This window comes from Chrysemys picta, chromosome 7 (assembly GCF_011386835.1).
Source record: "Chrysemys picta bellii isolate R12L10 chromosome 7, ASM1138683v2, whole genome shotgun sequence".
Lineage (NCBI taxonomy): Eukaryota > Metazoa > Chordata > Testudines > Emydidae > Chrysemys > Chrysemys picta.
Genome location: NC_088797.1, coordinates 27,832,693 through 27,844,796, shown reverse-complemented (window position 1 = coordinate 27,844,796; position 12,104 = coordinate 27,832,693). Strand labels below are relative to the sequence as shown.

Below are 12,104 nucleotides of genomic sequence, written 5' to 3'. Positions count from 1 at the left end.
GAGACTGATACCCCCATCTGCGGTTTATACACCATCACTTTGACTGGTCTGTGGCCTCTCTCTCAGCCTCACAAATCACCGTGTCCTCTTCATGACTTAGTCTTCCGGCTAGGTCGCTCTGTATTTCCCCCTTGGGTGGGGGTGGGGAGTATCACTTTCAAAAGTCCAGCCACTTCATCAATGTGAGGGGGACCCGGGCCCGCCTACTCCGCCCGATCCCAATCCTGACCCAAGGACCCTGTAGATAGCAGCCTCTTGGTGTGACTCTGACTTCTCCCAATGCTGCTACGTCTCCCTGGGCCACTTCCCCAAAGCCCCAGCACCTTCTTCGCCCCTACCTCAGGGCATTCAACTTACCCAGTCCCAGCAGCCAGCCAGGAGCTCCCATCCCTGCCAGCAGTTGCTCTGTCCAAGGTGCCACAGGTCTCTCAGCCGACTAGAGACATAGTCCTCACTCCTTGAGCTCCCAGCAGTGACTGACTCTGTTCTGCACTGCAGCTCTTTTTATATGGGCCAGCTGGCCCCGAATTGGCTGCTTCCTACACTTGTGATCTAGGGTTAAATAAGTACAGGGATATACATCATGTAAATCAAGAGCAATTGACAAGTTACAGATAAATGAAGACAATATCATTCCCATTTCCTTTGAACTAAATTATTGTTCGAGTGAATTAGTACCCTTAACATTGCTTTGATATTCACACACAAATTAATTGGCCTCTTGCTCTGACCTGAGCTGGCCTGTCAGCATCACATTCCTTCATGGGCTATGGGGAGAGCAGGACATTCTGCATTGCCTTTAGTATGCTCATAACACTTGCAGCTCTGCATTAAGAAAATTACTATAATAAAATCTCATGATTCAGCCAGTAGTCTGCTGGGGTCAGGAAGGAATTTTTTCCCTGATGCATAATTAGCCAGATGTATTCTGGGCTGTTTTTTTCACTTTCCTCTGAAGCATCAGAGATTGGCCACAGATGGAGATGGGACATTGGATGGGGTAGACAAGTGCTCTGACATGGTACAGAGAATCCTCTGTCTTAGACATCTGAGTGGAGTGTCTTGCTCACATGCTCAAATTGAAACTGAGTGCCGGATTTGGGATCAGAAAGGAATTATTTCCCAGGTCAGGTTGGCAGGGTCCATGGTTTTTTTCACTTTCCTCTGCATCATGGAGAATGAATCACTTGCTAGGATCACCTGGGCATAGCTCACCTAATCAATTCCTTGCCATTGCAAAGGTACTGGTGGTACCTCAGTCTCTCCAGTTCTCTGCATGTAACACACAACAGATTTGTCTTCTGAGATTGGAAATGCTTTAGTCTAACTAAAACAAATGGGCTCAATATAGAGGTAACTGGGTGAAATTTAATGGCCTGCAACATTCAGGATTATATCAGATTAGATGATATATTGATACCTTCTAGCCTTAAACTCTGAAAATCTAAAACTATGAAAAATGTCATAGAGCATCATAAAATGAATTTAGCATTTTTGGTCCATGTAAATGCTTTAAAAAACTAGTGAATAAACACACAGAAACTTAGAACTTGCATATCAACATTGCTTATGAAAATATAAAATGGATGAGCAGAAAAATATTTATGGTCTTTCTATAGTTTATGGTTTAAATAATATAATAATTCTGGTGTGAGAATAAATGTAGAAGTAGGTACAACTGATTTTTATTTCTGTATGATTTATTTGTGAGTTTACAGTCCGATTATCAGTTCTGTTCACGTGGGTAAGGGTTCGTAGAATCCACTCCTTGATTTAATATAATTATTGATTAAAGGTTTTCAAGTCCTTGTTTTCTTTTAAAACCTGTGAATCCAACAGAGAAGCATCAATTTATTTTGCCTGATTGAAGACCTGCTAGAAAAGCATGCATTCGAGGTTCTACTTAAACATTATTAGATGACATTGTGGTAACAAACGGGGGGAGAGTAAACAAAATGAATACAGCGGGTGAAGTTCTCTGCTACGTTCAGCTTGTGTTGGGTGCAGCAGAGTAGGGGAGCTGTAAGAGAGCTTGCTGTGGCTCTAACATGTGTTTAGAGCAGCCTGAGGACTGCTCTAGCTTGAGCCAGCTGACATTGGTACACAAGGAGCCATATGCCAGCTGTGAATAGCTGGAGTGTAGCACACTCAGGCTACCCTTCTTCCTTGCCCCAACATACCACCTGAACTAGGGGATGTGTGAAGGGAGGTGTGGGAGCTGCTTAAGTTGACTCTATGGGCTGGTCCACACTAACCCCCCACTTCGAACTAAGATACGCAACTTCAGCTACATTATTTACGTAGCTGAAGTCGAACTATCTTAGTTCGAACTTACCGCGGGTCCACACGAGTCAGGGCAGGCTCCCCCGTCGACTTCGCATACTCCTCTCACCGAGCAGGAGCACCGGCGTTGACGGCGAGCACTTCCGAGATCGATCCCAGAAGATCGATTGCTTACCGCCGGACCCGGAGGTAAGTATAGATGTACCCTATGCCTCCTAGGGAGTCCCTCCAACAAGGGAATCTCCAGGAGAGGGCTTGTGGGTGGTTTCTGCTTCCACTTATGCTAGCCTAGATTGTAAGGAGTTCTTCTGTCTCCAATATATAGCACAGATTTTAGGTGAGCTAGAAACACTTCTAAAAACATAACCCCTGAGACTATCATGCTCACTTAAGGAGTGGGAGGAGGGAGGAAGATTTGCAAATCTGTAAGAATTTGTGAGGTTCATAAAAGCTCAAACTCCATAAAGTAGATCCTTGCTCAAATTTTGTTTCCCTGTACCTTGTATGCCCTCTGTGCTATTTTTTTTCTTCTCTTGGTGAAGTCCTTTTCAGTCTTCAGTGAGAATGTAAAATATAATCACATTGAAATGGCAACATATTTTTTCTCCCTAATCTATTAAAAAGATCTTATATTTTCATGACAATAAGAATGATCACCTTTGGGTTGTTGTTTTTTTTAAAGGAGTTTGACTTACATCAGACCAGGGCCACCCAGGGCGGGAGGGCGGCAAGTGGGGCAATTTGCCCCAGACCCCAGGCTCTGCAGGGGCCCCCATGAGAATATAGTATTCTATAGTATTGCAACTTTTTTTTATGGAAGGGGCCCCTGAAATTGCTTTGACCCCAGGCCCCCTGAATCCTCTGGGCAGCCCTTCATCAGACACTACATGTATGGAATGTTTGCAATACTCTTTATAGACAGCAAACGATCCTGCTCCCATGGAAGCCAAGTGGACATAAAGAATAATTAAAAGAAGTGAAGAAGGCAAAAATAGAATTATGTAAATTATTCATGATTTTATTTTGAATATCTCTAAAAGCACCTTTTCCATTTTATTCTGCTCCCATGGGAGTCTTGTAGCTGACTGGTAGTAGGAATAGGCCCCTACCCTAATAAAATTTAGAGATGGAAGAAGTCTTTTAGATCACAGGGCAAGGGCCGGCTCCAGTCACCAGCAAAACAAGCAGGTGCTTGGGGCGGCACATTTCTAGGGGCGGCATTCTGGCACCGGCCATCATAGGCTCTGACTCCGGGGCATGGGGAAAAGGTGTCCCCACCACCCCAGCTCACTGCCCCAGCTCGCCTCCGCTTCACCTCCGCCTGCTCTCCTGAGTACGCCGCTGCCGCTCCGCTTCTCCCCCTCCCTCCCAAGCTTGCTGCATGGGAAACAGCTGTTTCGCGCAGCAAGGCTGGGAGGGAAGAGAAGTGGAGCGGCGGGGTGCTCGGGGGAGGCGGCGGTGGTGGAGCGGAGGTGAGCTCGAGTGGGGAGCGGATCCTCTACCCCCCGTTACTTCCTGCACCCCCCCACCCTAGCTCACCTCCGCTCCGCCTGCTCCCCTGAACGCGCCACCACTCCGCTTCTCCGCCCTCCCTCACCTGAGAGGGAGGGGGGAGAAGCAGAGTGGCGGCATGCCTGGAGGAGCAGGTGGAGTGGAGGCGAACTAGGGCGGGAGGTCGTAGGGGGCCCGCAGGAAGCAATGGGGGGGGGGGAAATGCGGCATGCCCGGGTGAGGAGGCGGGGCTGGGGATTTGGGGAAGGGGTTCGGAAGGGGTGGAGTTGGGGCGGCCCGGGGGCAGGGGGACACGAATTAAAAGGGAGGGTGGTCAAATTTTTTTTTGCTTGTGGCGGCAAAATTCCTAGAGCCGGCCCTGCACAGGGCACATCCCATTAGAAGACCAGGATTTCCTGACTGCCAGTAGCTGCTAGTTGCTAATCATAGCAACTGATGCATTATCTAAAGCAGATCCACAAAAAGAAGCTGTACAAATTGTATTAGACAACACTCTCCATCTCTTACTATTCCACCTTTCTACTTACTACTCGGGCTACAAATATGTATTTCGCCTGTAACAAATGCCAACAATAATATTTTTTGCCTTCCTTTTGTTCCCTTCTATTATTTACCTTTCTATCTCCAAGCCACAGCTTTGCTTAATAGCTGTTCTTGTAGAGCGTGTAAACATTAGGCTTTGCCTAAAATTGTCAGTATTTTTCCAGTGTATTTCTCAGGAGTATTGATAACATGGAAGACTATGTCTCCATGCCTTCCTCCACGATTCCCTCTATGCAAAGAACTGCTCCCCAATCCCATGCACCAGTCTTTTAGCTTCCTCCTACAGCCCTATTTCATCCTCATTGTTCACCCCCAGCATTAAGAGATCAGGAATAACATTTACAAATAAAAAACAAAGGCAGATAATCATTTCTCTGTGATATGTGCATGGATCTCCATATTCCTGCGCTGGAGAGCAGAGGGATTGGAGGAGAAGGCAAGATGCCTCTGTGGCATGTTCTCCCACTGCTCTACATCCTGCAGAGGGCTCTTAAAGGGACCAGAGGTCTACCATACAGAGGGTTTAGGAGGAGGAAATCTGGAGGGGAAAGAGAGGTGGGAGAATGTGAATAAACTTCCCTAGGCCCCCAAAACCACCCTAAAATTAATGCAGCCTGATGTGATTCAATGTTTGTACAGTGCCCCCAGGAGTCCCCTCAAGTAGGGTTCCACAGGGTATATCGGGCATCTGCCAGCAGAGGAAGCACTGGCACTATATTTCCTGGAGCCATACTGCCAGGAATGAGAGAGGCCGGGGGGCCCTCTGCAGCGGTGAAGTTTGAGAAGTGGAATGCCTTTCTCATTGTGCAGAGGTGGAGAGGCAACCCCCACCTTTCCAGACAGATCAATTTGGGGACTGCCATCTAAGGAGAAGCTCAGAGTTCCTTAACCCACCCAACTCCAGGCAGTTTTCTATGAGAGGGGACAATCCCCCACTCCCCACCACCTAAGTTAAGCCACTCATCTGAGTGTCCTCCCAATGTCTGTCTTTTAGACTGGAAATTACTTGGTCAGGGATTGTCTTTTTATTCGTGTGTGTGTGTGAGTGTATCAGTGCTGCCTAACAAATAAATAGCTAATAATAATACATATCTTTGTGTGTGTTATCTGTAATGTTTGAATAGATAGTGGAAGGATGTAATCATTATTGAGCAGTTTAAATTTCAAATAGTTAACGTTATGTATGACTGTAGTGAACAATTGCCAATGAATTCCTAATTGAGTATAAAATGTGAATCATTCTCTTCATGTCTTGTTTTCTTGGCTCCAACCCTTGTGTAGCAGCAGACAAGTAAACAAAAATGTGGTATTAATTGATGAAGTGATGATTTCAAAATGTGAAAAGAAAGCTGTGTTAACTGATCCATTTTGATAGGCAACTCTTTTCATAATTTACCCCAAGCCCAAATATACTAAATATTTGTTTAATAAAGAAAATAGGAAGCCTTTAATAGAAAATATATGACCCAATTAGCAATGAAAATATTAAAATAAATTCAAGGTACATATCTAACCATATTTAAAATGCAAGTTTTAATAATATGAATAAATTATACATTTTTCTAAAAATGCATTGGGGCAAATTTAGAATTGAAATGTAAGTTGGTATAACATAGAGCCCCTTAAACTAACTTAGACTCCTTTATATTATGTTTAGGCCAACTTACATCCATTCTGCTGATGTGCTGTGCTGATGTGCTGTGTAACTTACCTGCTGTTGTAAGAAGGTGTAAAATTAAAGTATGATAAGGGCCATCTTAACATATGCCATCCTGCTCCTTAGGTACAGCACCTCAGACTCCTTTACACATCAATAGAGTGGGAACAGTTAGGATTTATGGATTCTAATTTCTAGTTTAGGTGAATGTAAGGGAAACTAAGTTATACCTCTTTAATTAGCACTCTAAGGACCCAGTCCTGCAAACACTTAGGCATGTGCTTAACTTTATGTTTGTGAGTATTCCCACTGACATTAATGGGGCAACTCACATACATAAAGTTAAGGATGTGCACAAGAGTTTGCAGAATTGGGACATAAACTTGGACCTTTGTCTCCAAAGCAATGTCAAAACAAGGAAATTCCCATCTAATTATAGCCAGTGGTATTGACTGTTCTAAATATTATGACAAATGCCGTGAAAGGGCTGTTTAGACTCAAAGAGAGAGACCCTCTTGAGGCAGTGTGTCTTCCTAATACTGATCGGTATGATGCAATTATTCAATTATCCATATTAAGCTTTAATTAAAGAAAGAACCTTTTACATTACTTCGTCTTTTATTCTAATACTTGTTTCTTCTCCTTTTTTACAGGAAAAAGTAGAATATGCCTTCCTGATTATTTTTACAATTGAAACATTTTTGAAGATTATAGCATATGGATTATTATTACACCCCAATGCATACGTTAGAAATGGATGGAATTTACTGGATTTTGTAATAGTAGTAGTAGGGTAAGTCATTCACACTTCACTTTAAACAAGGCTTTAAAAACATTGTTCTGAAAATGTGGTATTGTCTTTATGAAGGTAGCGGTATGCCTTATTCTGATGGGACTGAGGACCGAAGCCTACTAACTTTTACTCATACATAATTTATTGGTCAGCTCACATGAGTGAAGATGCAGAATCAAGCCCTAAAAGGTTTCCAGTTCAGAATGGAGGAACTTGGGTCATATTGTACAATCAGCCTTAAAGCAGAAGACCATGATGCATTCAATGAGTTCTGCCTAAAAATGGATGGCATAACAAGGTCCAATATTAGAGCCCTGTCCTGCAAATTCTTGTACATATGAGTTGTCCCATTGCACCCACCGGGACTGTTCATCTGAGTAGAGGTTTGCTAGGTTGGGTCCATAATCCTTCAGGGCTCAGCTGTGCCTTTTAAGCACAGCCCAGTGTTGAGGGTGCTTGTAGAGTTGCACTGCCTCACACGCATCACCAGAAAAGCTCTGCCTGCTTCAAAGAGACAGAGAACCTGCTACACCTCTCTGGCATGAGAGGGAGACTAGACACTTCTGTCCCCTTTCATGGGATGCAGCACATTGGTCCCTTCCCCACCACACAGCTGGACAGCATGATGCAGAGGATAGGATGGAACCATGACTCTGTTTACATTCAGCCCTCCCTGTCCCCTGTGGGGTGCCATGAACCCCAAGGGGAGTAGTGAGGGAGCATTTCCTGCATGCCCCATTGTGCAGGAACTGCCCTTCTGCCTAGCCCACAAGTGTGTGGAAATTCCTTACTCGCTCATTGTCACTGTGTAAGGGCTATGCAGCATCTGTTCCTTGTTGTGTCAGCACGTTTTATATTATCAGTTAGCATTGATTCTCTTTGTGTTACGTGCTGCATTAGGAGATCCTATGTTGAGGCATCAAAGAGTTAATCTTATAGCATATATTCTGTTTTCCCTAAATATGCAAATATTGTCTGATCAGACTGAAATAAGGAATTTTTTCAATAGTGAAGACCCTGTTAAGTAAAAAAAAAAAAAAAGGATCCCAGTGAAATGCTCTGCCATTGCTGCTGACTTGCAAAGAAAGCCTTGGCGTGCAATGTCTCATAATGCATTTTTAAAAATAGTTTACATGATACTCAGAGTTTGCCTTTAACTGAAATGAGCCAGGAATTTGAGGGAGAGAGAGAGTTTCTAACTCACACCATTGAGGTAATGAAGGAAAATGATGTGATTTAATGGGAAGGCCAACATTTTGGGGAAACAATTGTAATTACTAAATCTGCTGTTGTTTTGTGTACATGTAAATACCAAATATTCAAATATTATTTTTAAATAATGAAAATTACTGAAATTATTGCCATAGTACCAGTCTGCTGGCACATTCTGGCCCATGGTTAAAGTGGGAGTAAAGGGAGCAACAGTAAAAGATTCTTTATCCATATAAATAAAAAGAAAACAAAGAAAGAAGGGGGACTGCTGAGCACTGAGGATGAGTGGAGATTAAAGATAATGTAGATATGGGTAAACATCAAATACTTTGCCTCAGTTTTTAATAAGAGTAATGAGGAGCTTGCGGACAGTAGGAGGGTGGCTAATGGGAACAAGGATATAGAAATAGAAATTACCACATCTGAGCTGGAAGCCAACTCAAACAGCTTAATGGGACCAAATCAGGGGGCCCAAATAATCCTCATCCAAGAATATTAAAGGAACTTGCACATGAAATTGCAAGACCAATAGCAAGGATTTTTAATGAATCTTTAAACTCGGGGGTTGTATCCTATGACTGGAGAATTGCAAATTATAATACTTATATTTAAGAAAAGGGAAAAAAGTGATCCAAAAAACTACAGGCCCAATAGTTTGACTTCAATTGTATGCAAGGTCTTAGAACAAATTTTGAAAGGGAGAGTAGTTAAGCACATAGAGGTAAAGGATAATTGGGATAAAATACAACACCTCAGTGGTTCTCAAACTTTTGTACTGGTGACCCCTTTCACATAGCAAGCCTCTGAGTGCAACCCCCCTTATAAATTAAAAACACTTCAAAATATATTTAACACCATTACAAATGCTGGAGGCAAAACAGGGCTTGGAGTTGATGCTAATAGCTCGCGATCCCCCCATGTAATAACCTCATGACCCCCTGAGGGGTCCCTAACCCCAGTTTGAGAACCCCTGTACAACATGGTTTTACAAAAGGTAGATCATGCCAGACCAACCTGATCTCTTTCTTTGAGAAGATAACTGATTTTCTAGACAAGGAAATGCTGTAGATCTAATCTACCTAGATTTCAGTAAGGCATTTGATGCAGTTCCACATAGGAAATTATTAGTTAAATTGGAAAAAATTGGGATTTAGATGACGACTGAAAGGTGGGTAAATAACTAGTTAAAAGGGAGACTACAACAGGTCATGCTGAAAAGTGAACTGTCAGGCTGGAGGGAGGTTACTAGGTTACAATAACAGTAGTTATTGTTACAGTAGTAACAATCCTCAATGATTGATCTTGAAACTGATATTATTTAACATGTTCATTAATGACCATGGCACAAAAAGTGGGAGTGTGCTAACAAAATTTGTGGATGAGGCAAAGTTGGGAGGTATTGCCCATATGGAGGAGGACTGGAATATCATTCAAGAAGATTTGGAGGACCTTGAAAACTGAAGCAATAGAAATGGGATGAAATTTAATAGAGCAAAGTGCTAGGTCATGAATTTAGGGACTAATAAAAAGATTTTTTTCTATAAGATGGGGATGTATCAGTTAGAAGTGACAGAGGATGAGAAAGACTGCTGTACTGGTTGATCAGAGGATATCTGTGGTGCAGCCAATGTGGTGCAGCCATGAAAAAGGCTAATGAAATTGTGTGGTGCATCAGGTGAGGTATTTCCAATAGAGGTAGGCAAGTGTTATTACCATTAAATAAGGCACTGGTGAGACCTCATCTGGAATGCTGTGTGTGAGATTCTGCTCTCCTGTGTTTAAGAAAGATGAATTCAAACTGGAACAGGTACAGGAAGGGCTACTAGGATGATCAGAGGAATGAAGAACCTACCTTACTAAAGGAGACTTAAAGAGCTTAGCCTAACAAAACAAAGGCTGAGGGGAGATATGATTGCTGTCTATAAATACATCAGAGGGATAAACACCAGGGAGGCAGAGGAGTTACTTAAGTTAAGGACCGATGTTGGCACAAGTACACATGGATAAGTTTAGGCTTGACATTAGATGAAGATTTCTAACCATCAGAGGAGTGAAGCTCTGAAACAGCTTTGCAAGGGGAATAGTGGGGAGCAAAAAACCTAACCTGTTATATGACTGAGCTTGATAAGTTTATGGAGGGAATGGCATGATGAGATTGCCAACAATGGCATATGGTCCATTAAGGTCTGCTTTTACCAACTATCTCCTATGGCCAGAGATAGGATACTAGATGGGGATGGCTCTGAAGTTACTACAGATAATTCTTTCCCAAGTGTCTGGCTGGTGGGTCTCACCCACATGTTCAGGGTCTAACTGAATACCATATTTAGGGTTGGAAAGGAATTTTCTCCCAAGTCAGATTGGCAGAGACCCGGTGGGGGTTTTTTTGCCTTCCTCTGCAGTCAGGACGAAGGTCCCACCCCGAAATGCCGCCCCCCCACAGAGGCGGCGGAAGGTCCTGCTGTGGAAATACAGCCACGGTCGCCGCCCCCCAAATTGCAGTGTCCTAGGCGACTGCCTAGGTCGCCTAATGGGTGAGCCGGCCCTGTCTGCAGTGTGGAATACAGATCACTTGCTGGTTTGAACTAGAGTAAATGGTGGATTCTCTATAACTTGAAGTCTTTAAATGAAGATTTGAGGATATCAGTAACTCAGCCAGAGATTATGGGTAGGCGAGGTTTCGTGGCCTGCGATGTGCAGGAGGTCCATGACTAAGGCTCCTAGGTTCTACAGTAATACAAATAATAGCTAATCATCACGTGATCAAGTGATCCTCAACAGATTGGACCCAGTGCACATGGTGCTTGGTGAGGCCTTTCTGTGGTGGGGTGCTTCGTGGGCAGGTGCTGTGGACTTCACACAAGGGAGCTCCTCTCTCAGACCAAGCAATCTTTGGAGTAGTCTACCCCTTTGAGTCCCTTATCTGGTGGCTATGCGATTATTGTAGCCCTGGGCAGTTGAGCAAATCCCTAAATTAGAACACCTCATCTAACCATGTTGCTAGGGGACATGGGTCTGTCTTACACCAAATTTTCATACATCTCTGTGAGTGACATGTGTGTAATTGAGTGTAAGTGAGGATAAATTAGTGTAAGGAGAGGTCTGTGTCATACCACCTGGTACATCACCTCTATATTTGGCCTTCTGTCTCCAAAACATCATGTGATAAGAAAATTATCACCTACTTATAAAACAGTCACTACAACTGGCTAAGTTTAATTACATCAAATGCTAACCCTGAATCCGCGGTATATAAGAAGAATTGGATTGTCTCCCATCAGATATTCAAAGCCTCATTCTATGACCCAAGTCCCTGCCCTTTCACTAGTCCAGAATAGGAAGGCTTGGTGTATGAGGTGCAAACCATGTAGTCAAAGATCCAACCCAGCATCCAGAGTAAAAGAAACCCTCAGAAAACGGGTCAGTGGCTCACAGGAAATGCAGCACTCTTACCCAAGCACCCTAGTTTTAAAATAATCAGTTACAGAACATAAGCCAGTACAGGGCCAGTTATTTGATTAACTTGCACCCTTAAGAGAGAAGCCTACTGAAAAATTGTTTTTTGTATTTGACCCTATGTAGAGATGGAATCATCTCTAGATATGATTCCTTTTGAATGAATTTGTTATGGAATTTCATATTTACATTTTAATAGCTTCAAAGGAGCTGCCACTGGTGTCCAGCACTAGGTACATTAAATTAAATGCTCTTACTGTGCATTGTCAGCAGAAAATGTAATGGCTCAAAGGCAAAATCATGACAACCATTCCAAAATTCACATCTATAAGACAAGAAATTATGGTGCATATGCAAAAGGCAGTTTTCCAACATAAATAATTTGGACATTTAATTAAAAGAATATTAAACAGCCTTAGTACACTGTATTGGATAGTAAATGTTATGTTTAAAGAAAATCAAGGGCTTGATGGCTTTATAGCTTGATGGATTTGATAGGAGTGATATATGCTGGCAGAACTGAAGGCTAGCCCTGCACATTTTTCTCTGTCCCAACTCAGTCAAAACTCTCATTGAAATCAATCAGTTTATGGATTGCTTAGAGAATAATCCACCCACTTGTTTAGTGCCTGGCCCTGCATTCACTTT

The 12,104-nt window shown here is 42.9% G+C and overlaps 1 protein-coding gene across 13 annotated transcripts in view; it reads left to right on the top strand.

Moving 5' to 3' along the window:
- Positions 1–12,104, top strand: part of CACNA1D (calcium voltage-gated channel subunit alpha1 D) — a 392,778-nt gene that overhangs the window by 180,104 nt on the left and 200,570 nt on the right. For all 13 annotated transcript variants that reach the window (XM_065551032.1, XM_065551031.1, XM_065551034.1 and 10 more), the window contains exon 4: positions 6,649–6,788. In XM_065551032.1, the coding sequence (XP_065407104.1) occupies positions 6,649–6,788 (140 nt within the window). The remainder of the gene's footprint in view (positions 1–6,648; positions 6,789–12,104) is intronic.